Genomic DNA, 27,792 nt, shown 5'->3' on the forward strand with positions numbered 1-27,792 from the left:
CGTCCTCAGTTTCTGTGGGTGACCTTTTCCTGTGCCCCACCGTGCACTCAGCGTTTGGTGCTAACGTATTCTTTGGATTCGGCAGGCACGTCTGCCTCAGCTTATTTTTGTGATGATTCTTTGAAGTAGTCAGTTTTTTGCTCCTTATTAGCCAAGTATATACTTAACTTTCAGTGAAGGCTCTTGTTTTTTCTTTCTTTTATTCTAAATAATGTGAACTTTCAGACTGTGGTAGTGATTGTCTTGCTGTGCTCTTTGTTGTTGAGTGTTCAGCTTGAGTTATGACATCAGTTTTTTTCTCTTTAGTTCAGGAAGTGCATCTAAGTTTGGGTACACGCACAAGTTTGTATGTTTACCTGGCTTTGATTTGTCTATCAAAAATGTCTTTAAAAGATTGTTTGATTCTACTGGGCTTATTTAGGCTGTAGGATTAAAGCTTCTGGCACGGCCTTGTCACTTTCTACTTGTATCTGAATAGAGACGTTAGTGATGTTGTGATCAGTGTCTTCTCCCATGGAGTAAGTGACAGAGCAGGAGGATGTGGTCTCGGAATATTCCGGTCGATGTTTTAGGTTGAATAGTGTTAAAAACTTTGCAGGAAAGGTTGGGAAGAATGGGATCCCAGTCTGCCCTGCAGCCACCCCCCTGCCCCACACCATCATGGCAGTGGCTCTTTCCGTCCAGGAGGCCCAGCCCAGCCCTGAGCTCAGTCTTGGGAAGATTTGAATTTTTGTGTGCTGTTATCAATGCTTCAGCTGCATCCAGAATATAGAAAGGGCACAGTGCTGTGTCACTCAGATTATGATAAAAAATTTATTGCATTCCAATATTTTCACTAAAGATAATCCAGTGAGTAGTGAACAATACACTGCCTTTCTTTTTGTCCTGATATTTGAGAATAGGTTGCAAGATTGCAACAGAAACAAAGTAAGTAGAAAAAGAAACAAAACAAAAACAAAGCCTTCATTTTTTCTGTGTAGTTGTATCTGCATTTTCAGTTTTCATAAATACATTATCTGGTAATTTAAAATTGAAATGTATGGAGTTGCGATCAGACATTCTGCTCCAGAGTTTCGTCGTGTCTCTGTATTAAGCTTTATAAAACCTGTCTTACCTGATAGAATTATCCCTCATTTCACAGTCGCAGTATATTCATGTCATTGCTTTTTGCAGTATGTGCAGTTGTGAACTGTTTTTAAGGATTAAATATAAGATGAATAAAATTTCATTAAAAATATAACAAGCATTTTGAGAACTCAGTAAGTATTGGAGTCACTTCCATTGAATGGGACTAGTGCATTAGTTTCAGAAAAAGAAAGTCAGATATCCCACTAGTTTTGTTGCACATTTTTTTCATTTTAGTAAAAATTATTTTTAAGTAAGTTTTGTTGCTTATATACAGTGTATATTATTTAAGTTATACCTGGCTTGAGGCAATTTGTCTTCACTCAGTGTGGGCCAGGTAAGACAAAATGTTGGATGTCTATGGTTTAATGGTAGACTTGGTGGTTGTTGGGTAGTATATGATCTTGTAGAGGTTTTTTCTAACCTAAATGAATGTATGTTGTTGTGTTGGGCATGCACCACTGGGGTTTTGTTGCCATGTGAGAAGTGCATGGGGTCTGTGGATAGGGTGATGTGCTGCTCTCCTGCAGCCCTGTGGTCCATGATAATGGTCAGTAGCCAAGATCTGTTGGGAAGCTAAGCTCTGCCTGTGGGCAGGAAGCCTGCCTTTGTCTATGCATGTGTACAGAATGACACTTTTTTTTTAAATATCAGGTCTTTATTTCCAGAAAAAAGGTGAATAAATAAAGGAACCAATTAATAAATATAAATAAATAATAATAAAAAAAGAATGAGGGAGAAATAGGCAAATAAATAAAGTGCTGTTATAAATAGCAAGTCATCAGCATGTGCAAGTCCAATGACGTCCACTGAGACCTTCCCCCTCCATCAGGGGAGGTTGTCTGCAGGACTGCCTGAGAAATAAATGGTGATCCTATCCCCACTGTCTCCCAGGTGTTCAACATCACAAAGACTTCCTTCTTCCATTCCAAACAAGTTCAGGCTGTGGTGTGGGCCAGGCGTTTGGCAGGATGGGCTGTGCCATAGCCAGACACAGGCCTTGACGTGGTGCCGGTGGGTTGGGCTCAGTCATGCCTGTCTCCCTGTTGCTGTGATCTTTGGGTGGAGGAAGGCTGAGCGGATGGTGCTGGGCTGCCCAAGCCCTTGCTGCGTCTCATTCCTCTCGCTGGGTGGCCATTGCGGTTGTCTGAGAACAGTAACTGGGTGTTGAGATGTTTGGACAAGGCTGTGAGAGGATCTCAACTTTTCATCTGTCGTATGAGGGTGTCCACATGTTGGAAGCAGGCACGAGCATGGAGGCGAACATGGTCCCAGGTGCAAGCACTGTAGTTGTTGAGCTGGAGAAAGTTGTGAATGGATCTGAAGTATTTGTTGATGATGAGGTGAGAGTTGCGAGGTCCTCGCTTCTGGGAGCGCATGCCTTTGTCTACGAAGCATTGCTCAAGGTGATGGATGTAATGCTGGATCTGGTTCAGGAGGCTGTGGCGTGCGTGGTCAATCCAGTGTGTTGGAGTGCGTGGGCTGCTAAGTATGTTGAAGAGGTGTTGTAGGATGTGGAGGGTGGTGATGGCGGCTTGCTTCTTGTCCTTGCTTTCCAGAAGGGTTTCTGGAAATGGATAAGTCACATCTTGTTGTGGGCAAGGCTGTGGTGGAGGTGGAGCCGCATTCTGAAGGAGCTGGAGGCTCTTCCAAGAGAAATTGGCATCCTGGTGGCGAAGATGGTTGCACGAGAAGGCAGTGGTGAGAGCTGGCAGAAGGAGCAGGAGCAGTAGGATACTGCGCATCCCTGGGGACTGAAGATTTGCAGGCATAGCCTTGGTGGGACTTGTCTTGGGCTGGGCAGCAGCCTGGTGAATCTTCATGATGATGTTTGGGGTGTTGCTGTGAGGCCAGCTTTATGAGAAGTTGCATGTTTCTTTTCATCATTATCTAGAGAGAATTCCCTTGTTTCCGTTTTTAGTTTTGCTTTCTATTTGCTTTTTTCCTTCAGGCTTCTATTGAGTCTGGCGAGGTGAGACCACGTGGTGTACTGGAGGGCAGAGGCAGTCTACTCTGCTGTTAGTGTGCCTGCTTGTGGGCTGGCTTGCAGCCAGGCTGTTGTGCTTAAGTGCGGGATGTGAAAGCACTGGGGCAGGTGCTTTTGAGGCAACTGCACTTTGTGTGCTTTGGAGTTTTTCTTTTGTTGCTTTCATGGACTTAGAATTCTAAGTTTTATTTCTACGCTTCCCTGCCTACTAAAATCTAATGTCTTTTCCACTGCACCAAGTTATTTCTGTTTTATTATGGAAATATGTATCTCTGATTGTTGGGAAGGTTTTGTTGTCAATCACTCCTGTGTTCATCTTGCTTGTTACTTTTTCTGTTATGTTTTGCATTTACTGGGGAAATTCCTGCTACTCGGTATATAGCAAACATGTTCCTTAGCAGGAATACTGATGTTCAAGGTGCCAGTCTGTTTGCATAGTGAAAGTTGGCAGAGGTCCACGTGCAGACGTCACCACATGTGGGATATTTCCAGCAGTGAGTGGTGCTGATCCAACCAATGGGAATTCCCTTTTTGTGGGGTCATGCTTTTTTTAAGAAATTCAACTCAACTTCTTCATGTGCATGTTTAGTACGATAACATTGTGTTATTGGATTATATAGTAATAATATAATATATATATTATGTTATATATGTAATGATTTAAGTGATGCTGGAGTTGATAAGATGGGAATTATTTGGAATGGAGAGGATGATGAAATAAGAGATGGTTTCAAGTTACAGAAGGTAATAATAAATTACCTTGCAATAATAAATCTTTGCAGAGTTATTTCATGTTCAGTGGTGGAGAACTGTGTGTAAGAAATGGGGCAGTGACACACAAGTGTAGCAGTGTGGAAGGTAAAGTTGAATCTGAGAAAGCATTTGAGTTGTCAGGGAATTTGCTGAGATACCTGTGAAAAAAGATGCTTTTCCAGTGTTGGAGAGCGTGTGGGAATGGTTGCAAGAGTGGTTAAAACATTAGCTCAGTGTGCATCAGAAATGGCAAGGAACAAGTGATCCACTTAGAGGGAAAACCACTACACAGTGTGCTACCCCACAGCTCACCCAGATCAGGAAAGGGAAACTCTTCACCCAAACTGAAAACAAAATGCTGCTTTGTTTTTAGCGTGCCCTTGTCATTTTGGAGTGCAGGCCTGCCAGGCTGAACGCTGTCCTAACTTTCTGTATGAGACCTAGAAGAATGGTCTCTGTATTTCAGCATTTTTCATCATGGACCCTTTTGGTTGAAAATCAGTAAAAAAAAGTCTGAGCACCCATCCCCTTAAATGTTATTAATTTTAATTTTGGCCAATGAATGTCTCATCATAGAGTCTATGAGCTTCAGTCTATGAACTGAAGAACGGTTGAGTTGGAAGTAACTTGTAAAGGTCTGATCCAACTCCCCTGCAGTGAGCAGGGACACCTATAGCTGGATCGGGTACTCAGAGCTGGTCCAGCCTGACCTTGACTGTCTCTAGGGGTGGGTCCTCCCCCACATCTTTGGACAGTGCTTCACTGCTCCAGTGCTTCACTGCCCTTATCTTAATTTTTTTTTTTATATCCAGTCTAAATCTCCTCTCTTTTAGTTTTCCCTTGTCCTGTCACAGTAGACACTGCGAAAGAGTCTGTTCCCTTCTTTCTGCAGCCCCCCTTTAGATACTGAAAGCATGTACACAGCAGGGGATTGTCTTGGGCACTCCACTTTGGAAACCTCTACTCCAAAGTCTCCTGTAACATCTAGTTTAAATACTTTTTTTCAGTCAGCTCTGTTTGCTGCAGTTTTCTTATACATCTGTACTCTTTATCTAGGTGATGTTTTTTCTTTTAGAGAATAGGACATGGTTCAAGACTGTTAGGCTGCATCTACATTGCAATTATGGTTCTGGCCTGACCTCAAGTCTTTGCACCCTGCATGGCCTGTTGCTCTTCCAGACTCAGTCCTGCTGAAAGGTGTCAGCTCTGAGCTGCAGGTTGGGAGAGAAGAGCTTTTGGTTGTTGCCTTTGAGCAGAGGTGAATACTCAGTGAGAAATGTTGCTCCTTTGTACCTTTACAGGCAGAACCTCTAGGGCTTTTCTGCTGGCAGGAGGTGTTGAGAACCTGTAATCAACTCTGTGCACTTGGAAGAGGTGGTCAGCAGCCACCTCTTAGACTCAGTCTGTGTTTAAGGGAAAATAAAAATAACAACTCTTCTTGTGTCTCAGGCCCTAAACTTCCTTCCTCCTGGATGCTTTAGCAGGTTAAAGGCAGAAGCTTTATCCAGCCTTGTAAAATTACCATTAAGTGATTGTTTGTAGGTGATACTAAGTGTCCATTAAGTAGGTTTAGTTTGAAATCAAGGATCCTGGTAAATCTCTAACTGTTGTAAATTTGAGCAGAAGCTGACCTTCTAGCTTCTCATTGCTTTTAAATTGTTATGTTTGGAAGACAGGATTTGTAAGAACGATTCAGGTCTTTTATGGTTTCAACTATTATAAATGGTATTGCATCTTTTTAAGGATTACTATGGAATTACATTCCCTGCTCCTGCAACCTTGACAGGCAGAGATGGGAGCCTTGCTAACAACCCATACTCAGGTGAGTGCTGTTAAAAGACAGATAAGTGCGATGTGCTGGTTTTTGAATTCAGGTCATCCAGCTGTTGCTGAAAGAGCAATTGTTCTTCCCTTCTGTAGGCAATTACACTCACCCAAGCAAAGTAGGCAAATAAAAGCAAGCTTCTCACAATTTTGATGTGGATTTTTCTGCATAGATCTGATTGGTAATTCATACAGGGCCTCTTCTGGGAGAAAGTTGGATAGTATTTGGGGGCAAGTGCAAAATTGTTAAAAATGTAAATGGCAATGTCATCTAGTGCCCTTCCCGTGCACATACAAGTGCTTGGAAAATACCTGATAGTTTAATATGTTTTCTTGAAATTCTGCTGTCTTGTTTTCCTCTTTTGGCAGGGGAATAGACCCTTTCAGAACCCTCCCAGCAGCTCCCTATTCCCAGTTACTGCTACTTTATAATTTCAGTAATCCCACCAGGAGCTGTCTATTGCAGTTGTTCCCCTGCCCTCTTCCTAGTCTAATGGGCTTCATTCTCAAAAGTGGTCTGAGAATCCCTTCCTCAATTTTTTTTTTTTTTTTTCTTCATTTATCAGTGTGCAGAGATTACATTGCAGCACGTTTAGCAAGTGGTTTTCTTCTGCTGCCATCTGATTACAGCTTAGAGCTGTAGCCATCTGAATTATAATTTCTATGATGTGGGCATTCAATCTTGTCCTGCTTCTTGGCAGCCAGTGAAAGGGAATACTGGTCAGGAGGAGACAGGTGTGAGGGAGATGTGTCACAAAACCAAACACATAAACAGGCTGTTCTGAGTGCTGTCGGAAAATAGAAATATTTTTTTGAAATTTTCTGCATCATAATCACTTCTCTTGGGAGGTTGATTTTGGGTTAATAACCAAATTTCCCTTCCTACTTCTTCAATAAGGTGGTCCACGATGCAAGCCTTGTTTTCCTGGCCTTCAGCTACTGTCTCCAGAACTTTGGTGGTGTGAGGAACCAGATATCTAACTAGTCATGCTTCACAAATAAACAGATGTTGACAAAAATATGCCCATCACTGCATGTAAATCCTAACTTGCTCTGAGCACACGAAGCTTGGCTAATCAGTTTAACCTCTAGGAGAGTCACACTTTAACCCAACAACCATTTGCACTTTGGCTTTCTACCATATTTCTGCTTTTAGCATATTTTGTTGCAACAGTCTGATGGTGATGAATCTACTCAGTGTGTGTGAAATAGGTAGGTATTAGTGTCTACATTTTACTGGTGAATTAGTCACAACACAGAGTTCTGTGCCACAAGTGGGTGTCATACCTGCACTGTCAGGAATAGAGACAGGAGAGCTCTTCCCATGGAAACCCCAGCCTTTCAAGTATAGGATGTGTTTTTTTTTTTTTTCCTTTTTCAGTTGTTTACTTGTACACCAAAGTTCCTCGTGCAAAAGCTCTGATCATTCTTCTGATCAGTTCTTTCTTTTGCAGGTGATGTAACAAAATTTGGCCGTGGGGATTCTGCCTCTCCTGCTCCTGCAACAACCCTAGCCCAGCCGCAGCAGAACCAGACGCAGACTCATCACACCACTCAGCAGCCCTTCCTCAACCCGACGCTGCCACCAGGCTACAGCTACACTGGGCTGCCTTACTACGCTGGGGTTCCAGGTGTACCCAGTGCGTTCCAGTATGGGCCGACCATGTTTGTAAGTGTCACAGCCGTGGCTGTAAACCTCCCTTTTTTTGCCTCTCTGCTTTTACTCTCAGAGCAAAACCTTCTCCATCCTGCAAGGGATCTCCAGAAGATTTGTTCAAGCTTGAGAAAATAATTGCTGTCCCTTCTCCAAGAGAAGAGGAAGTTTGAAAGGCCTGAAATCATGGGCACAGGTTACAGTAAGTAGTAGGCAGCTGCAGCTTATGGATTTTTAGTGTTCCTGAAAATTCTCAGTCTGTAGAGAAACTGAGACCAAAAGCTGAGTCAAGCATGCTGAGAATGCCTAGGACATCTTTCAGAGGAAGTGACACCCCAGGAAGCTGTGGAGCAGCACTGGTAGTCTCAGGAGGGAGGAAGTTATTTGGGAGGATCTTGTGCTCTGGGCAGAACGGTAGGTGAGTCTACCTGAGGACACTGTAGGACCGTGTTTCATGAAACAGCCTCAGGTGGGAGCTGGTTGGTGTGTTGTTTGATTCTGGAGAGCATTTTGGTTGCTCCTTTTTGGTTTCTGGATAAGCATTTGTTGTCTGTGGTTAGTTTTATTACATGTATGAAAGGAATGTGCAGCCTGTTCTGAGATGTGATTGCGTTGCAATAGGAAGAAAAGCCATATGATGCAGGACCAGGGGCAGTATGGCAAGCAGCTTGTGGCTTGCAGGGATCTGCTCCAGCAATCTACTGCTGGCAGTGTGAGCACAACCTCCCATGTGATCGTGGTGTTCCCGGTTCCAAATTACCTTTCCCGTATGAGCTGGAGGTGCCTTCCCCACTAGGTGGCAGAGGGGGTTTGCTGTTAGCGCCCAGCTAACAGCGCCTTTTGTTCCTTTCCTCTTTTGTTCAGGTACCTCCGGCATCAGCAAAGCAGCACGGAGTCAACCTGAACACCGCCTCGACTCCTTTCCAGCAAGCAAGTGGCTATGGGCAGCATGGCTATGGAGCAGGTATGCTCATCACTGTGCTTTTCACTGGAGCATCTGCAGAGCTGCTTGCACACTGTAACACGTTGTCTTGTACACACTGGCAGGCTATGATGACTTAACGCAGGGAACGGCAGCTGGAGATTACAGCAAAGGAGGCTACAGTGGGTCATCTCAAGCACAAAACAAATCTGCTGGCACTGGACCTGGGAAAGGTAACACACGAGACTTGAGGTTACTCTTGAGTGGGATTTAGCAGGGCAAACTCCCAGTATTGCCAGTGCTGTGCAGTCAACATAGCGGCCAGCTTTAAAGAGGGTCAAGATCCAAGCTGTTTCTCCATCTCCCGTATACAAAATGCTTTTTTCTCCTAATGGCCCAAGAATTCCTCCTAAACCTAATGCCTGAACTTTAGGTAAGGATCTGTGTGTCTGATGTGCAGCTTTGTCCTCAGTTACACATGGGAGGATTGGTGAGCTGCTTTCCCTGCCAAAGTTGTCTTTGGTGAAGAATAAGCAGTCTCACAGCAGTGCTGTGTCACTGAAGACGAGGCAGCTGGTGCTGCTGCTGAAATGGTCACCTGCCAAATGCTGACTTGGATTTTGGGTTTGTTGGTAGGCACGTGAGTTAGCTGTGTGTTCAGTGAGCGGGGCAGCTCACACATCTCCGGGCTGTTGTTTCAGCTGCTGTCCGTATGCTCTGTAACTCATAGCATTGTTTCGTGCCTGGAAATGTTTCCTCTGTAACTGCCAAGACTAAGGAATGTATGCAGCTTTGTTCTGCACATGCTGGTTAGACCTGAGAAATTTATACCAGACTGCTTGGCACTAACGAGTTCATCCTTGGGCTTAAGCAAATACCAAGCATTTGTGTGCATCTGAAACACCAGCTGGTTAGTATGCAGGCCTTCAACTAAAAGCCAGTGATGCTCTACTCAGTGGCCTGCAAATGAGCTGTCTCCTAGGAATGGTGCAGCATAAGGTAGCTCCAGCCCACTGGGTCAGGGCCTCTGGTTCATTGGCTGGAGAAACTACTGGTTTTATACTGATTCAAGTGAAGCCATCAGATTCTGTCTTTGTAAGCCCACAAATGAGTGGCAATTTGAGTCAACTTGCTGGTGACAGAGTGTTTCTGCTTCTGTGGCACCAGCTAATCTGTGTGGAAGGCAGCCTGAGTCACTTATATTAATTTTGAAGGGGCAGAAGAGAGTTATAGACCTCACTTTTCAGTTTGATGTGTGAGGACAGGAGCACAAGCCTGTAGCAGATGCAGAGGCTCACTGCTGAGTGCATTACTGGAAAGCTTCTGAATGCTGTGATAGAGCCAAATGCATCCCTAATCCTAGGGGAGAACTGATGTTTTGTGAGCTAAATGAGTGTTCAGCACAGCTAGAGTGAATTTGAATCCCAGCTGTAGTAGAGGATGACCTATCCCCCAGTGGGCTGGTTTCCTGCTTTACAGCAGAAGCAGAGGCTGTGCCCCTCCTCTCACTCCTGTGGGTTTCAGAGTGCAGAGCAGAAGGTGCGTGGGGCAAAGGCTGCAGGTTTGGGTGCCTCAGCACCAACAGCACAGCAAACACACAGGATTCAGGCTGGTTGCTGCTTGGCTTTCTCACTGTCAGTGGCTTTTTGTTTTCCAGGTGTTTCTGTGACCTCAAGTAACACAGGTGTGCCTGATATCAGTGGCTCAGTCTATAACAAGACTCAGGTGAGGAATGCTGGACCATTCTCCCAGGGGCCTTAAACCAGTCTGGTGGCTCAGCAGGATGCTGGCACCCAGGAGCATGTCCCTGGCTGATTGGTGGCAGCGGGCTTTGGCTTTCCTTGGGCTGGCTGTGCTTGCTGCTGGAGAGGAGTATCTCCCATCTGTGGCATCATCTTCTGACACACAAAGCTCCCTGTCCTGTTCCGTCCCATGCAACCTCACACTCTGTTCCCTTGTGCAGCTAGAACATGGTAGCACCACTGGTTTTAGTCAAGAATAGCCCCCAGAACAGGTGAGTGAAGAGCATGTTTGCTTTTCACCAGAGATCAATCAGCAGTGCCCACCCCTGTGCCTCAGGGCCTCTTGCATGGGTACCAGCACTACTCTGCTCACCTGTGGGGCTCTTGCTGTGCATACAGAAGGTGCCTGGAGGAGCTGTGGTATGCAATGGGGGCAGTCAGCTGTTTTCCTGCCAAGATAGTGGGGTCCACCATGTGCTCATAGTCCACCTATGTTCACCTATGTTCATAGTCCACCACTATGTTCTATGTCCACCTGTGATCATAGAATCACAGAATGGCTTAGTTTGGAAGGAACCTCAAAAAGCACCCAGCCCCTGCCATGGGCTGGTTACCCCCACCATCTCAGGCTGCCCAGGGCCCCATCCAACCTGGCCTTGAGCACTGCCAGGGATGGGGCATCTAAAGCTGCTCTGGGCAGCGGTGCCAGGGCCTCACCACTGCAGGTCAGACTCCAGCCCCATGGCATGTGCTTAGCATCAGGGGCAGAATTTTGGCCTGAGGAAGGAAAATGTTATTGCAATTTCTTGTACTTTTGATAGGCTGCCCTGAGTGGTCTGGACCCTCTCAGGTTGTGAAGAGCTGATTTCAGGCAGCTGTTGCAATCCTATGTCCCACTAAATGAAAAGAGGTCAGGGAAAGCAACATAATAATCAATGAAGTATATTTTTTTAAAGTTACAGGCATTAGAGCAGAAATAGGAGTGAGAACAGAGGTTGAAACTCATCTACTGAAGTGCTTGTGGGCATTTGGCCTAACCTGCTCATGGGGTGTAGGAAAGGCACAGGGATCTGTGTTCTCTTGTTCTTGTCTGGTCTGTGTGTGCTCCTGCTGCTTTCTGATAATATCCATCTTGCCTGTTGGTGCAGACGTTTGACAAGCAGGGATTCCACGCCGGCACACCGCCTCCTTTCAGCCTGCCCTCTGCTCTCGGATCTACTGGGCCCCTGAACCCTGGTGCTGCCCCGGGTTATGCTCCAGCCCCTTTTCTCCATATCTTGCCTGCGCATCAGCAGCCTCACTCCCAGATGCTGCATCACCACCTTCAGCAGGATGGGCAGGTGAGCCAGCCCCTCGCAAAGTACACATTGTGCTCACCCACCTCTTGGTGTGGGATCTTTGCTTTATCCTGACTTAGTTGGTTTTTGCTCTTCCCATTGGGAAGGTGCCCCAGCAAGACTGCAGGCTTGGTGCTGTTAAGCAGACTGGTGAGGGCTATGGGGTGAGTCCTGCTCAGAAGAGGCCGTTATGATGTGGGTGCAGAGGGGTGAGCTGCTGCTGTTCTGTGGGAGTGAGCATTTGCACTGCAAGTGAGGGAGAAAGCAAAGCATCTGCTTGCAGATTACATCAGAGTTCCAGTTTCTGGTTTGGTTTCATCAGCCAGAATGTTTCCTCACTATAAATTTTCCCTGGGGGAAAAAAAAAAAAAAAGGTATTCTGCTTCGAAGAGGAAATGACTGGCCTCTCTGAATCCATGGCTGGTGCGTTAGCCTTGAGAGTGCTCCTGGACCCTATGCAGCCCTGCTGTTCTGGTGGGCCCGTGCCTGGCCAGGTACAGCACAGAGAGGTGCAGCCTGTGGGTGCTAGGGTCAAATGGCTGATGCTGATGTCACAGAATCACTGAGGTTGGAAAGGACCATGGAGATCATCTAGTCCAACCCCAGCCCTTCCCCATCAGCCGTCAGCGCCATATCTTCATGATCTTGAGCACTCCAGGGACGGTGACACCACCACCCTCCACTCCAATGCATTACCACACTGTCAGAAAATAAACGTTTCCTAATATCCAACCTGAACTTCCCTGGTGCAAGCTGAGGCCATCCCCCCCTCTGGTACATCACTGGTACATGGGAGAAGAGGCCGACACCCACCTCACCACGGTTTCCTTTCGGGGAGTTGAAGAGAGAGATAAGGTCTCCCCTGACACTTCTCTAAATGGAGCAATCCCAGTTCCCTCAGCCACTCGCCATGAGGCCTGTGCTCCAGACCCCTCAGAGCTCTGTTTCCTCTCTCTGGGCGCACTCCATGGCCTCAGTGTCACTTCCTTTCTGCTTCTAGGGAGGATCCAGCCAGCGCAACCAGCCCGGCACCATGCAGCAAAAGTCTCAGGCTACCAAAACCGCCTACGGCACTTCTCCATACTGGACAAACTAAATCCGAAACCGGGGAGGGGGGAGAGAATGAAAGGAGAAAAATGAAAGAAAGAAAAGCAAAAAAAAAAAAGAAAAAAAAAAAAAAGAAAGAAAGAAAAGCCGAAGCCCATTCCTGGAATTATTAGAAGTAACTGCTCAGCCAAATGTCTGTGCGGGGAGAACTGCAGCCATCATCCTCTGTGTGACTCGCCCGCTTCCTCTTTGAGTTGCTGTTGTATGTAATATATTTATGTATGTATTTGTAAATGTAATAGAGCCTAAATGTGGTTTTCTGCATCTTGCAGCCTGTTCTATTCTTTGTAGGAAAACTAATTATCCATTTTCCATCTGCACCAGGGCATCCTTCCTTGTTTTTTAAGCTCTGTGGGCTTTTTATCTCTGTCCAATATAAAACTGCACCATTCTTAGTGGAGCTGATGAGAGCCCATTTGTTTAATGCAGTTCTAAATTCGGGCAGGTAAGGAGTCCTGGCTCCTTCAAACAGAATCAAGGCATGTCCTGTTGGTTGGATATTTGCTCCCATGCCCCGTATAGCTGTTACTTTAAAACAAACAACAACAACAAAAAAAGAAATGATGATGTTTTGTGGGCCCTCCCCTTTCTTTTGTCTCCCTCCTCCCTCCTGCAGTGACCACAGCGAGCAAAGTGCCGCTGAGCCAGGAGCTCTGCCCTCACCTTCTTTTTCAATTTCTAAATAAATAAAATAAATAATAAAGAAGACTTTTTTTTTTTTTTTTTCTTAATATCTTTTTTTGTTCCTTGGTTTTGGTTTTTTTTTTCTTTTTTTTCTTTTTTTTTTCCCTTGAGCGAGAGACTTTGGATGGCTCAGTGTGTCCTGCAATGTCCTTTGCATCATGTGAGGCAGAAACTATGTAGCAGTTTCTTAAATATAAGTCTGAACTGTGTCTCCTTCCTCTTTTTGCCCTGAGCCCCCTGCCCAGGAGCACCAGAGCTGCTGGATGGACCTTCACTGTCCTTCCCCACTTCTTCTAAACAAAGACCTGGATGGCACCTCCTGGTGCTGTGGTCCTGCACAGTGCAGTGGATGGTTTAGGAGTTTTCATTTTTTCTTAGTCTTTCTTCCACCTATTAAAGTTATGATCATATCACTGCTGTCTGTGTGCATTTTCTCAGCCCTCCTGGTTAAGCTTAGCAGGGAGGGACAAGGTGGATGCTGAACGAAGGCTGTGTTGGTGCAGCAGGGCTGTGGTACAGCATCCTGACAGCAGCCCACTGTGTCCTCACTGTGCCCCATTTGGGTGCCGGCAGCGGGAAGGGGGAGGAGGGAATGTGGCCTTGTGCCCATGGCGCAGAGGTGCTGCAGGCGGAGGGAGCTTGGCACTGCTCCTGGCAGCAGGCATGGAGCTCTATGCACTTCCTGCTGTGGTAGCTGTGGTTGCTCAGATGGATGAAATATAGAGGGAGGCTGCACTGGCACTGGCCTTAGGTGTGCTCAGCCCTGAGGTCTTCCAGCCGTGTCACTATGTTGCCTTGCTTACTGCAGCTTCTCTGAAAGTAACACCTTTTATTTTGTTATTCCTCTGTGCAGAAAAATATCACATAATTGTTTGAGGTGGGAGATTAACGTTTTATGGTCCAACTCCCCTGCAATGAGCAGGGACACCCACAGCTCAGAGCCCCACCAGCTGACCTTGAGTGTCTCCAGGAACAGGCATCCACCATTTGCATGGGCAACCTGTTCCATTGCCTCACCACTGAGTGTAAAAACCTTCATTATATCCAGCCCAAATCTCCCCTCTTTTAGTGTGAAACCGTTTCTCCTTGTCCTGTCACAGCAGACACTGCTAAAGGGCCTGTCCCCACCTCTCTTACAGCCCCCATTAGACACAGACAGGCCGCCCTCAGGTCTCGCTCAGCCTCCTCTTCCCCAGGCTGCACAGCCCCAGCTCTCAGCCCGTCCTCACAGGGAGCTGCTCCATCCTGACCATTCGTGCGGCCCTCCTCTGGACGCTCTCCAGCAGGCCCCCGTCTCTGCTGTGCTGAGCACTCCAGCTGTGGACGCAGCGCTCCAGGTGCGGTGTCACAGCGCAGAGCAGAGGGGCAGGATCCCCTCCCTCGCCCCGCTGGCCGCGCTGCTTCGGCTGCAGCCCAGGATCCGGCCGGCTGCCTGGGCCGCAGGGCACACTGCTGGCTCACGCCCGGCTGCCATCCACCGGCACCCCCAGGTCCTTTCCGGCAGGGCCGTGCTCTGTCCCTACGGCCCCCGGCTCGTACTGGCAGCGGGGGTTGCCACGACCCGGGTGCGACGCCTCGCGCTTGGATGTGTTGAGCCTCAGGAGGTTCCCCTGGGCGCACCGCTCAGCCTGTCTAGATTAAAAGAGAAAACACTGCCACCCGCTGACATTCAATGATGTTTGCTGAATGTTTATGGAGACCAAACGCGGCTGTGCGCACAGCGAGGCAGTGGGTGGTGCATTCAGCAGTGACAAACGGTCACCTCTGCTGGTGCAGATTTTTACAGCACAGCTTGCTGGCTCTTGTTCATCTCTGGCAAAAATGCAGAGCTCACGGTGATGAGTATTGCTGAGAAGTTGTGTGTTGTGTTTTGCAGCTTAGAACTTGCTCTATCGAACAGTGTTACCGTGCGCTCTGTATCCGTTGCCGTCTCCATGGAAATAAGCAGGAGGTATCACTTTGGCAGCAACCTGCTTACATCGCAGCTTTCCGCTGCTTGCACTTGGCCACCAGTGATGGGAAAAAAAGCTCTCCCAGCACCACAAGTGCCCAGACTTGTGCCGCATTTACTGTCCCACCTCCTGCTGGATGGGTTGGGCACAGCCCCTCCACCAGCACCTCTGGGAATTCAGCTCCAACTCTGCCCTGTTGCAAGAGCCCAGGGCCCCTGCATGGCTGCAGCCTAGCACTCCAGCCCTGTCCTGTGCTGCTGTGTGCAGTGCCAGCAGCAGCCCTGCACCACTGCTGCTTCCCACTGCAGCCCTCTGAGCCCAGACTCACTCAACTTGCTCTCTCCCTTCGCTTTGGTTTTGGGACACTGTTCTGCTGCTCACACTGCACAGCAGGCCCGGTGTTCTTGCACCCCTTACCTGTGCTGTATGCGCTGCATAGAGACGCCCAACGCAGAGCGCGGTGGTGGTGGCTCAAAGCTTTAACTAAACCCATGCGAACAGAAAAGCTCAAGTAACAGCGATGTGACTGTACAGGGGTATTTTCATTTCACATTTTTTATTAGTAGACAGATGTGCAGAAAAGACAAAATATAACTACTGAAGGGGAAGACAACACAAAAATGCATCAGTTAATTCTCTCTGGTAAATTATATTGAAGAAAAAAAAAAGGAAAACATCTGGGACTTCAGCTAAGAAAACTACTAAGAACCCTAAGTGTACCCCGCTGGTTTCAGAATGGGTGAAAACTGCATCTGAAAGGGCTGTGGTTGCAAATGTAAACGCTAACTTGGGCTGAGACAGGGAGAGGGGTTAAGAAAAACCAGAATACAGCTCAGGTAAACATTTCTCCTCAATCTCTTAAATAGTTTCAAAAAAAACCTCATACTCAGTTTGTATCTCTAAAAAAGGAAACCAGCAAGTCAACAAGCAATGACACTGCAGGGGACAGTGGGAAGAGAAATTACTCTGGTTAACACAGGAGCTCTCAAAATAGGTCGGTTTTGGTTGGTTGTTTTTTTTTTTCCTTTTTTCTTTTTTTGTCTTTTTTTTTTTCTTTTTTTGTCTTTAAAAAAGGGCAACAGAAGAATCATGATAATGCATCTTACAACACCAAGCTTGAAAATACAAGTCACTGGAGAGTATACAGTGAAGACGGTCAAAAGTACACGGGAGCTCCTGAAAGATGCAGTACCCCATTTCCAACCAGGTCAGCAGGGCGGCCTGAGCCCCACAGAAGCTGCAGGTGGGATGCAGGCACACAGAGCTGGGGCAGCGGAGCCACGCTGCCGACTGCAGGGGTGAGGTGCCACCAACCTCCAGCCCTCCCCAGCTGCAGCACTCTGCAAACAGCTTTGCTGCCCCTATGCACGTCGCTGCAGACATTCCACTCTGCAGCTGCTGTCCTCAGCCTGCTCCAGGGATGCATGCAGACCCAGGACCAGGCTTGCTCCCACCACCGTGCTGCAGATGGTGCCGTACCATCGAGAGCCCCACAGCAGACAAAGGGCACAACCATGTGCATGAGCCTGGTGATCTCAGCAGTCTGCCCTGCTGGGGTGGAGCGGACGGTCTCACCAGCCCTGGTGAAGGCAGGAGGGAAGCTGACCACCACCCTAGAAGTCAAGTCAGGCCAATACACCACAGCCAAACAAAAGCACATGGCAAAGGGGTCACAATGTGGAGGGACCAAACAGGAGGGTGCAGAAGACAGTGTGTAGGATCCCCTGCCCAAGAGGGCTGCAAGCTGGGCCGACAGCTCGTGGGGACATGCAGGAGCCTTCCCTTCTGCCTGCCCCCAGAGCCCACAGCAGCACAGCATTGCTCTACACAAGCAAGCGGGAAAAGGCCAGCACGGGATTCAGGCTGCAGGAAGCAGGGCTGCAAGCAAGCACAGGGACAGGTGGCCATCAGCCTCTCCCCTCACCAAAGACAGTCTGGGGATAAGCACCGGCTGCAGGTTTCTGGAAGCAGCATAGCTAAACTGGATTTTCTTTTTAACCCTAACTCAATCTGGAAACAAGAAGTAAATAGCAATCCAGGGCTCAGTTGTACAGACGTGAAGTGTTAAGTGTTTATTTTAGGGTTCATACCACAAGCCACTTCTTTCTTATCGTGAGCAGGCTGAAAAGGAATACTGTACCTTTCAGTAGCATCCCATCAAGCTCAACACACAGTAGCTTAACGCTCTCCGCCCCCCACCTTATAAAGGAAAAGCCACCACCACAAGGCTAAACGAATGTACACACGCTATTATTGTAAATGGAGCAGCTAAACCTTGGCAATTTGCTTTGTGTGGATTTTTTTTCTTCCCAGTAAATGCAGCACTTGAGCTCCCAAGAAACACAGCTTCCAATGTGTTTGTTCCAGCTTTAAATACATTAAACACCTCAATGCAAGACTGTATTGAATTCAAGAACCTAAATGCGAGCAAACCTTTTTCGCTGTGAGCGTTTCGTAGAGAAGTGAAAAGGGGATTTTCTTTTTCAAAAAGAAATTGTAATACAGTGATGAAAGGGTTAAGAATGCAAGAATTCAGACATTCTGTGGAGGGTCTCTAAGAGGTCCATAAAAAAGGAGCAAACAGATCCATACAACAGGAGACAGCAGGAGACAAAAGTTTTTTGATCCCCCCCCCACACTTTTTTGCTGGACTGCTGCTAGGTTACCGCTGCTCCCTTCTGGCCTGAGTTGGCAGGGCAGTACAGGGGCACAGAGGGAGCAGGTCACGACTCCTCGTTGCCAGAATCATCGTCATCGTAACAGTCGGCGTCCTCCTCCTCCTCGTCTTCATCATCGATGTCGTCGTCATACAAGTCGTCATAAAGCAAATCCGAACTGTTGTCATTGGAAGGCACTTTAGTTTTGATGCAGTACTCTGCCAGCGTAGTGGGGACCTTCACGCCATCCTTCTCTGCCTCAGCTTTGGTAGCCAACACCTGTTTCCTGGGGGAGGACAGAGCAGGCCGGTGAGCGGGTGCAGGGTTCTCCACCTCCCACAGCCCCACGTGCAGCTCTCAGCCAGCTGAGGCACTGCCAGCAGCAGCAGACTGAGCTCTCATAGCCCCGCATCTGGGAGCGCTCCAAGGTTGTTTGTGGCATGCACCCTTCCAGCAGCGTACAGTCAGATATTGTACCAAACTCTGTGCTAGAGGCTTGCCAGAGCTCAGAGCAAGTCTCATTATGTTGACTGCCTTGATGCACGAGAGCTGTTGTGGCATTTTCTAAGATGACTTACTGAGGGGGTTTCCAAGATGCTGTCCACAGCCTCCTCCACCACTGAAGACCATCTCAGTATGCTCAAAACTGAGATTTCCAAAAGTATTTGGCACCTCTCAGCTGCTATGGTACAGCGAGAGTGGCAGGAACATGGAGTCACCCCAATATCAAGGTGTTTCACCAGGCCACAGGGCCAGGGGATCAGGGGTCAGGCTGCCTCCTCTTGCCCATTCCTGGATTACTCCTAGTCCTGCTGAAACCAACAGGGCTGGCAGGGGCTGGGACTCCAGCCATTCTCCTCATTTAGGTCAGGCCAGCAGCCATCCTGGTGTCTTTTTTTGCAGTGTGGCAACAGCCACTCTGCAGCAGCAGGGGCTGCTCAGTCGTGTTTCCAAGCCACCCCAATTCAAACTGCATTGTCTTCCAGCAGCACCTGATGAACCATGAGCTTCTGAGCAAAGGACAGTCAAGACTGAACAATGCTTCAAGCTAAACAAACTCCAAGCTTTGCAAGCATTTGCCAAACCCTGCTGATATTCCTTCAAATTGAAGGGACAAGATTATGATTCATGAGTGCATTAAGCACAGAATTAGTAGGATGCAGTCAGTTTCAATTACACCCCAACCAAGGCAGGCCATGCTCAAAGGCAAGCATGGACTTTGACTGGGGTTTATTAGCCACCAAAGGTTTTGCAGTGTACCACGCCAGATTAATGTGAAAAAGGAACAATTCAAAGACAGATTAGACTGGTCCTTCTGCTCCAGAAGTCTGCACCTATTCTGTGGGAAAAGACCTGTGGAAACCAGAAAATTGGGCTTGGAATAAGACTAAAATTCACTTCTACAGCAGTAGCCACAGAGAGGAGCTGGTATCAGCAAGTTCTGCAAGCAGTCTGTTCTGTAGGATTCAGAACAAGGGCGAGTAGCACAGCATCACACGCTGCACAACTTACCTTATGATTTCTGCATATTCCTTGTCTTTTCCTTTACTGTCCCTCCATTTTCTGAACATGACTGATGCATCCACATTGGCAGGAGAGAATGTGTTGGGCTCATTAAGCAAAGAGATTACACTCAGTAATATAGTCCTGAAAAAGGCAACCATAACAGCAGAGTCAGAGCAAAAGCACTCATGGATTCTGGATGCTGGCAACTTCTTTAGGTGATGCATCAGAAAAGCATCAAAATGTGTTGTTTGAAGTCAAAACTTAACCTGAGGATAAGTGAACAACAGCTGAAGGGAAAGCAGGTACTTATGGACTTGAGCTGCCATGCCCAAGGGTTCCCCCAGGCTGAACTGCCAAGGCCTTTCCTTCACCACCTGATCTAAGAGCTCATATTCTAGCTAGAAGAGAACAAGTGTGGAGAGGGAGCACAAAGCTAAGCATGCTCTGGCACCTGGCCCATCTGTTCACGTGTCTGTGATGGAGGTGGCCGGCAGAGATCAGATCAGGCCAGATTTCATCTCATCCACACTGCCTGTGGATGGTGCAGGGTTGGAGCCTGCTCCTGGTGACATTCAGCTTATCAGCAAATGCCGGGCTCTCTTCCCATCCTGCTGTGACCAAAAGCCCTGCAGCCAGGCCGCCCTGCCCTGCTCAGAGGCTGGAGCCAGGCATCACCTCTCCTCCACATATGCAGCTCCAGAGCTGCCGTGGCAACAAGCACAGCAGCAGGAAGGCAATGCAGATCGTTTTTGTTTTGTCTTTTTTTTTAACACCTGGGCAAACCACCAAGCACTCAGCTGGATTCAGCTGCAACACCTCAGCAACACCAGCATGAACCACTTGCATAACCTCAGCGATGCTCCTGGATTTCTGTCCACAGCACAGAGCTAACTGGGCATACTGTTCTGCAAGCACCACCTCTCACCCAGCCCCCGCATTGCCCATGACCCTCTGCAGCAGCCCCAATGCCACCTGAACAGAAGAAAGAACAGAGACAAGTAATATGTCTTGAAATGTAGCAGAACACAGCAATTGCTCTGCAGAATTAGATGAAGGAGACTCAGTTCCCACTGTACTCACAGTAATTTAGAGGTGCACTCAGAGCACTGCATGCTGAGCACATCTAGCAGATTGTAACTAGGATACAATTCCAGGAAATGCTCGGTCATTTGGATGTTCTGCTTCTTGAAAGTTCTGAAACTAAATACGTCTGGCCAGACTGCTAAGCACAGCTACCAGGAGTCTTCTGCAGATTGTTTTCCAAAAGATATAATTCAGTAGGAAGGGAATGACAGCTCTGGAAAAAACTGTTTTGCCAGGCTGGAATGATGGGCAGACAAATCTTCCACTTCATCTCAAGGATACATCTAAAAGCCTTTGATTCCTAGCAGGCAGGCTGTGAAGCCAGGTCAGTTCCAGCAATGGTTTTACTGCAGAGCAAGCACAGTCCGGAGAAAGCACAGGTAGGAGAGGAGTTAGCACCTGGATTCAGTCACTTTGTCAGAGCTAAGTACAGCATATTCTTATTTCCAGTAAAAAGTCTTGGCTTTGGCTTTACTGACAGTCATGTTAGGTCTGGATGGCTTCTGTCAGCTCAGTGTGCGCTAAGGCAGCTGAAAAAGCCAACAGGAATTAGCATCCTCAGAAAGCAAAGAACAGCAAGGCAGGACATCACCTGTCTTCACAAGACATGGGACTACCAGCACCTTGAGCACCGCGCTGAGTGCACACACTGATGACAAATATCACGGGCTGGACACCTCAAAGGGCACAGTGGACTCAGGGGAGATACTGAGAAGGGCAACTAATATGATCAAGGATCCTCTGCTCCTAAGTCCTGCCACCACTTCCTCAGCGTTACGGCCCATTAGGCACAAGAAGGAGCAGCACTATCTGCCACACAGGTCACAGCTGCATTCCTTTACATCTTGCCAGACCTCTGCTGCATTTACTTACAGCTGACTCATCCAGCTGTGAGTGATAGGAAAGTCTGTATTTATCGTGCTTAAAACACAATTATGCCTGACACCTTTAGAGGTGGGAGCACAGGTGCTCCCAGAGTTAAGAATGATATAGAATCATAGAATCATAGAATCACCAAGGTTGGAAAAGACCTAAAAGATCACCCAGTCCAACCGTTCACCTATTCCCAGTAGCTCCCACTAAACCATGTCCCTCATCACAACATCCAGCCTTTCCTTGAACACCCCCAGGCTCGGTGACTCCACCACCTCCCTGGGCAGTCCATTCCAGTGCTGACCACCCTTTCTGAAAAGTAATACTTCCTCATGTCCAGCCTGAATCTCCCCTGCTGTAGCTTGAAGCCATTCCCTCTGGTCCTATCACTGATGACATGAGAGAAGAGGCCGACCCCCAGCTCACTACAACCTCCCTTCAGGAAGTTATAGAGAGCAATGAGGTCTCCCCTGAGCCTCCTCTTCTCCAGGCTGAACATTCCCAGCTCCTTCAGCCTCTCCTCATAAGCCCTGTGTTCCAGACCCCTCACCAGCTTTGTTGCCCTCCTTTGAACACGTTCCAAGGGCCTCAATGTCTTTCTTGCAGTGAGGGGCCCAAAACTGGACACAGTACTCGAGGTGCGGCCTCACGAGTGCTGAATATAGGGGAACAATCACCTCTCTGCTCCTGCTTGCAACGCTGTTTCTGATGCAAGCCAGGATGCCATTGGCCTTCTTGGCCACCTGGGCACACTGTCGGCTCATGTTCAGAGCAGACATATCCTCCCACTGCAGACACCTCAAGCCTGGTAGTAAGCTGCCGATACTCAGCAGGACTTAGAAAATGAGGAGAGGCCCTGGCCTGTGCACACAGCTCACTACACACAAACGTGCTCCTCTCATGCACCTTCAGTCCTGCTGCCTCTGATCTGACAGACTCCAGAGGCTTGCAGAGCCAGATGGGACCCCAGTAGGAAGGTCTGTATGCAGCACTTAGCGCAGTGGGTGACGCTGGCAGTGGGGTAACAGTTAAGGACAAATTTTGTTCCCACTTGCTGATGCACTTGAGGAATGTTTTCTTCTCAGAAAGAATGTTTTTTTCCTTAAGTCAATGTGTTCTGGTAGAATAAGCACTGAAAATTGCATCACAATAAGAAAAAGCAGCAGTCAGAACTAGAAAGGTTAAGTTTTGTGTTGCATAGGATGAAATAGTCAAAATGACCCAAATAATGAATGCCTTATTCTGTTTCTTAGCTATGAATTGAGGCTTGTCATCTAGTCAACATAACTGGAGGAGATAATCACATCAAACATATGGACAGTTCAACAGCCATGTGCGCATACAACTGAATGTAGCTCAGAACACACAGTTCAAAAGCTATTTCCAAGAAAATTAGAAACAAAACTGAGATGGAACTTCTGAGAGACTGCTTCATACTGACTTTTACTTTAGATGGATTGGATAACATTTGCCTTGACCTTCACAACTTCACACAGCTAAAATGCACCATTTTGCTTGAGCCTTTTTAACCCTGAAGCAGTGTGCTCCAGGAGGGAACATCAGTTGTCATAATTTGCTGACTGTTAACATTTCCCAGTTTCTTGCCACATCAGATCTAGTTCAGCACTCTGCAGTGCATGTTACAAACCCATTCCAAGGATCAAGAATCCAATAAACCCCCCTTGCTAGATCTTTGCTTTGACAAAGGCTCTTTTCAAATTAATTTAATGAAGGTAAGTCACATAAAAGCAGAGCTCTCAGAAAACCCTTTTCAAACTGCTGCATTCCCTCACAGGGACTGAGATGCTTTGGCTGGATCTACCAATTAAAATGAGATTCAAAGAACCAACATTTAATAAATAATTCTGAAAACAACTGTAATTCCCATATGATATAGGAAAAATTAGGGGCAATTATTTCCACCTTATTTGGATAATGAATCATGTCAAATAGTTGAAACAGAAGTACCTGAGTTCAAGGATTTTCCACTACATCACTATTGCTTCACAGGTCAGCGGTTTGTTATTTGATATTTGCTTTGTCAGTTCTTCATTGGCGGCGTCTTAAGGTTACAACGAAACCCAGCTATGTTTTAAAAAATGGGTGTGTTAGCCTTGAACGCCTCTGGTGCCTAATGATCCTTTCTTTTTGGTACCTAGAGAAACACTTAGCTAACTGCTCAGGACACCACACTGGACAGGACAAAGATACGGCCCTGTACTAGAAGGTACGCCATCAGTCTTTTGCACAAAGTTATTTCTGTCAAGCCTGAATACAACACAATGCCCTTTTCCATGAGTGATGCCTTAGATGCCTTAGAAGGGTTTGGAAGTGTCTGCTTTAAGAATGCGAAAACCTGTGAAGAGTACAGACGGCTCTACACTGTTAACATGGCAGCAAGATTCACAGTCTTTAGTATTTTCAGACTGCTTGCTAAGTCTGGATCCTACCTGGCTCAAGCCCTGAAAACACCCCCTTAAGCCTCACATTCCCTTCCAAGCTTTTTCCCAACAGAGGCTTTAGTTTAGGAGACAGATGACAGGACACTGAGGTCAGCTTTGTGCATCACTGCTTCCCACTGTTACCTGACGTTCTGGGTAGGGTTCCACCTCTCAGATGGCAGCTCTCCACTTTGTGGATCATCTACAGGTGGGTGAAGAATTGAAATACATACATCTCCATTCTGAAAGACAGAAATGAAAGTTGTGAATAGCCTGGCTAATGGTCTGAAGACTCAATTCAATCTCTGGCTATACGTGAACAGAAATCGTGTTGATATGAACATCCCAAATTACAGTAAAAACCATGCAGAAACTGCAAACGGTTCTGAGTTCTTCCTGGGTCTACTGTATTAACATGTTCAAAGCTTTCCTTGTTTACAGCTTGACTGCAGATTGGTACAAAACAATCTCAGGCCAAGAATTTTAAAAGAATGCAGCAAAGCAAGAAGAACAGTAGCTAATAAAACTATATTAGTCTCTAGATAGCATATAATACCATAGTAATAGAAATGAACTTTCTATTTGTGGGGTCACGAGACCCCACGTCCCCATCTCTTTTTTTCCCCCGTGATGACTGAGTTAGCAACAGGAATCTTTAAATCCAAGGATTCCATGCTCTATCCTAGTTCAGGTATCACAACAATGCTTCTCATGGGATGTATGCAAGTTGAACAGATGGTGCAAGGCAGGCTTACACTACTCCCTGGTGGCAGAGCCATTTGAAATACCAGGTGAAAAAGCAGGAGATGCTCTCTGAAGGTTCCACAGAAAATCCCTTCCAGCATGCAAGAGGAAGAATATTTTGGCAGCATATGGAAGCCATACAGGCACGTAATCGTCAACCTGTGTTTAATTCACCAGTGCCATAGCCCGAATAGAGATTTAAAGTTTCATAATGCCTGCAATTTATAAATACTTTAAGAAGCCTGTAAAACCAATCCTCTGTTTGCAACAGTACCCTGACATGATTACTTCATAGGAGTACTGTAGCAATATCCATCACAGCTGACGTTTCCCAGCAAAGCTGACACCAAGTGTCTTTGTGCAGGCTGAAGAGAAGCTACAGATGCGTTCATGTCCAGCCAAGACATTGCCTCCAAGCTCTGCTTATTTCCTCTTGCAGCCAGCTACAAGAACTACCTACAAGCTCTTAGAGGCATCCTCAGGTGGCACAGCCCAGGCTGACAGGAAGAGTTCATGCTGTCCCCTTGTCACCCTGACCTAATGGGTTCATCATACCAAGAAGAGAAACTGCAGATGAGCTTGGTCCAAGACTGAAAACTGGTAGGGCAGTTCCCCAAGTGCTTTGTCTTGGCTGCATCCTGAGAACTCTCCAGCACTATTTTGCCCACAGGAGCTGGAGCACAAAGCTCACAGTGATAGCATCTGTGCCTTTGAGCTCCAGCCAGTGATCATGGCTGCAGATAGCGGCAGCTCACCTGAAGAGCCTCCCCAAATGTTCCTCATAGTAAGCTGAAAGAATGACATTTGTTCTATAGTGAAATTAGATCCTACTTCCACACTGCAGGCCTGTGATTGGTATCCAGAATTCAGCTACTCACTGAACCTGCCAGCTGTACTAATTCAGCAAGCTGTCATCATCTTGAAGCATCTTTTCATCAAGAACATAACTACAAAAAGCAAAGTAGCACCTGGAGCTGCTGAATACCCAAGCACACGTTTATGTTGCTGGTACAGTTTGCCATAACAAGGCAGTTTCTCTTTGTGGATCTCAAAAGACTTGTGCAACCTATAAATATTTTTATTATCATTTTAAAGTGAAATTAACCTTACTCAATGTTTATATTCTCTCTGGCTTTCTTCCAAATTCCCTCTTGTTTACACAGGTTCTTTAAACATTTCCTAGGAAAATTTAGTGATGTTGACCTGGAAAAAGTGTTGCTGACCACGAGAAAGAGCTGCAGCACTTGTGGGAAGTCTTTCATAGCATTTCATAGCATAGGTTAAGCAATATCTGGGCCAACAAATATTTTAGTATGAATGTGAAGAGGGAAGCTAGGATTTTTCCCTTTTGCTATAGTTAGTGTTACATGTTTGAGACCACAAACAGGGCAAGGTTGAGTCTGAAGAAGCTGAAGTATGGTGGGACCTGATGAAGTCAGCACAAGCAATTAGTGATCAGTGCAGTCAGGTAGACAGTGTAGTTATCCTATATACATTTTCGAAACATAAATATATCACTTTCCTTGTTTCTATCAACCAGAAGAAGGAAGAACCTATACATCTATTATGATGGAACGAGAAGGTTGTGTTACCTCAAAAATAAAAATCTAAAGCTAAACTAGATGACCGAGCAAGTGGGATGAGGAAAATGCATAAGTTACTGAAGTGTTTGCTCAGAACTGGAACGTCAGCCTCAACCTCTCCATCTGGTCTCACCAGCAGATTCTGCAAACTGTTACTTTCTTTCATCTCCACTACATTGAAAGATGTTTTTTTCCCTCCTGACAAACCCTCAAACCTCAAGCCCTTCGCTGATTTATTCTCAGTTTCATTTGGAGTTATCCCAGTGCCTCATCTTCAGTGCTTACATGTTGTTTCCAAAACAGCCTGCAAGCTGTTTCAGATTCCCTCAGCTCCAAGAAATATCACTACGAACACAAAGAACAAAGATGAGTGCTGGAGTATTTGAAGAGTAACCCCAAAGAACACCCATCAGGTTTTGGGTTAGTTTCTCCTCCTACCTTCAGCTGTTTCTAGAGCCAATTTTTCATCTTTCCCACTGGCACTGGGAGAGGTCCTTTCCAAGACTCATTTTGTATGTACCACTTTGGTAACCATTTCCCACTCACCTCCTGCATGAGAATGTCTGGATTCAGAAACATCTATGCTACACTTCTGCAATAATCTGCAGGTGTCAAGACTTTTGTTGTTGTTTTTTTTTCTTTATTTATAGATCAAACTCCCATGCTACTGAAAATGATCCTTAAAAAGAAATGCTATCCTTGGCTACATGCTAGATTTGGTGTCAAGTCCAAAACTGAAGACAGCAGACTGTTAGATGACTGATTTGTGGAAGACCCTGTGCCTAACAAAGGAATAGTCCTCCTGTGCATCCAGTAATTAGAGCTAATTACAATCCTGTTTTGCACTGAAGTTTGGTTAAGCTTTTGGCTATTTATGACTAAAAGATAAGTGAAGTTCAGTGTGACATTTGGAGAGCACTCATCTAGGACATCCAGCAGCAGTGACTTGTTAGCAAAGGGCCTTCGAAGCCCAAGGCATCAAATGAAGCTCGCAGTGAGGAAGAGAAATGACATTCCTGTTTGGACCCACAGGAAGCCTGCACAATCTCTTTCAGGAAGACAAGGTGACAAGAGCATTTTTGAAAGGCCTTTAGCATCTTGAAAAGCATTCTGGTAGCAGTCCTAGAAGGCTGACATTTGGTTAAAATATTCAAAAGTTCAGCAGGAATTTGACTGGCCTCTACAAGCTTGTTTTCATCTACACCTATCTACAACAGGTCTTCAACTTTCAAATATGGCTTTCTGAAACTGGTTGGTTTTGAACCAATTGCAATAATCACTTTAAGTTGCTCCAAGACAATGCTTTCAAGCTAGGGAGTGCTGCTTGCCAAAGAGCACTTACATAAGAATATTCCACTTCCTATTAGTTGTACCAAGATCCAGTTATGGATTCATCAACCCATAGTATTATCCTTTGGGTGTGACCAGTGCACAAACTGATCTAAGGGCTGCTTCAAATTGGTGACCAGGCTGCACAAGACTTCTGGACTTCAACTCAGCTCCAGTTCTCATGCAGTCAGAGTGCACCAAGCCCCTTCACTTGTAGGCTGGTTGCTGCAGAAGACTTTTCCCTTTTTTTTGTATTTTTTTGTATTTGTTTTATATTGTTGTTTTACAGTTTTGTGGGATGTGATGAAAATGATAATGAAAAGCACATCAACAACCACTAATTTCTTATGTACCACAGCAGGGTAAGACACCTTTATCCAAGAACCCCTTGAAACTGCTGGCATTCATACAGTGCCTCACCTGAGGCTGCCAGCTGTGCTTGCTGGTATAATAAAGGCTCCATCCTTGCCTACAAGAACAGCATTTCAT

At 46.5% G+C, this 27,792-nt stretch overlaps 3 protein-coding genes across 7 annotated transcripts in view; 1 reads left to right on the top strand and 2 right to left on the bottom strand.

The window, feature by feature from the left end:
• The window catches only part of UBAP2 (ubiquitin associated protein 2), an 86,214-nt gene extending 73,707 nt beyond the window's left edge, over positions 1-12,507 (top strand). The window contains exons 22-29 of one of the 5 annotated variants that reach the window (XM_042862308.1): positions 5,609-5,687; positions 6,588-6,650; positions 7,144-7,358; positions 8,208-8,307; positions 8,391-8,498; positions 9,923-9,990; positions 11,156-11,347; positions 12,345-12,506. In XM_042862308.1, the coding sequence (XP_042718242.1) occupies positions 5,609-5,687; positions 6,588-6,650; positions 7,144-7,358; positions 8,208-8,307; positions 8,391-8,498; positions 9,923-9,990; positions 11,156-11,347; positions 12,345-12,440 (921 nt within the window). In that variant the 3' untranslated portion in view covers positions 12,441-12,506. Of the gene's footprint in view, positions 1-5,608; positions 5,688-6,587; positions 6,651-7,143; positions 7,359-8,207; positions 8,308-8,390; positions 8,499-9,922; positions 9,991-11,155; positions 11,348-12,344 lie in introns of all 5 variants that reach the window. The other 4 variants (XM_042862311.1, XM_042862309.1, XM_042862310.1 and 1 more) reach the window with 4 other exon arrangements.
• LOC122174976 (interferon type B-like) lies at positions 2,325-2,897 on the bottom strand. The gene has a single exon (XM_042862313.1). It carries the CDS (start codon positions 2,895-2,897, stop codon positions 2,325-2,327), a length of 573 nt encoding a protein of 190 aa, XP_042718247.1.
• Positions 12,508-15,624: 3,117 nt separating the features above from the next.
• UBE2R2 (ubiquitin conjugating enzyme E2 R2) overlaps positions 15,625-27,792 on the bottom strand; it is a 52,766-nt gene continuing 40,598 nt past the window's right edge. Inside the window, exons 3-5 of the mRNA XM_042862411.1 lie at positions 23,792-23,889; positions 19,257-19,391; positions 15,625-18,030 (exon numbers count right to left, since the gene is read on the bottom strand). Coding sequence (XP_042718345.1) covers positions 17,811-18,030; positions 19,257-19,391; positions 23,792-23,889 — 453 coding nt within the window. The 3' untranslated portion in view covers positions 15,625-17,810. The remainder of the gene's footprint in view (positions 18,031-19,256; positions 19,392-23,791; positions 23,890-27,792) is intronic.

This window comes from Lagopus leucura, unplaced genomic scaffold (genome assembly GCF_019238085.1).
Source record: "Lagopus leucura isolate 7727_CA_CO unplaced genomic scaffold, USGS_WTPT01 Super-Scaffold_650, whole genome shotgun sequence".
In the NCBI taxonomy this organism is placed as follows: Eukaryota; Metazoa; Chordata; class Aves; order Galliformes; family Phasianidae; genus Lagopus; species Lagopus leucura.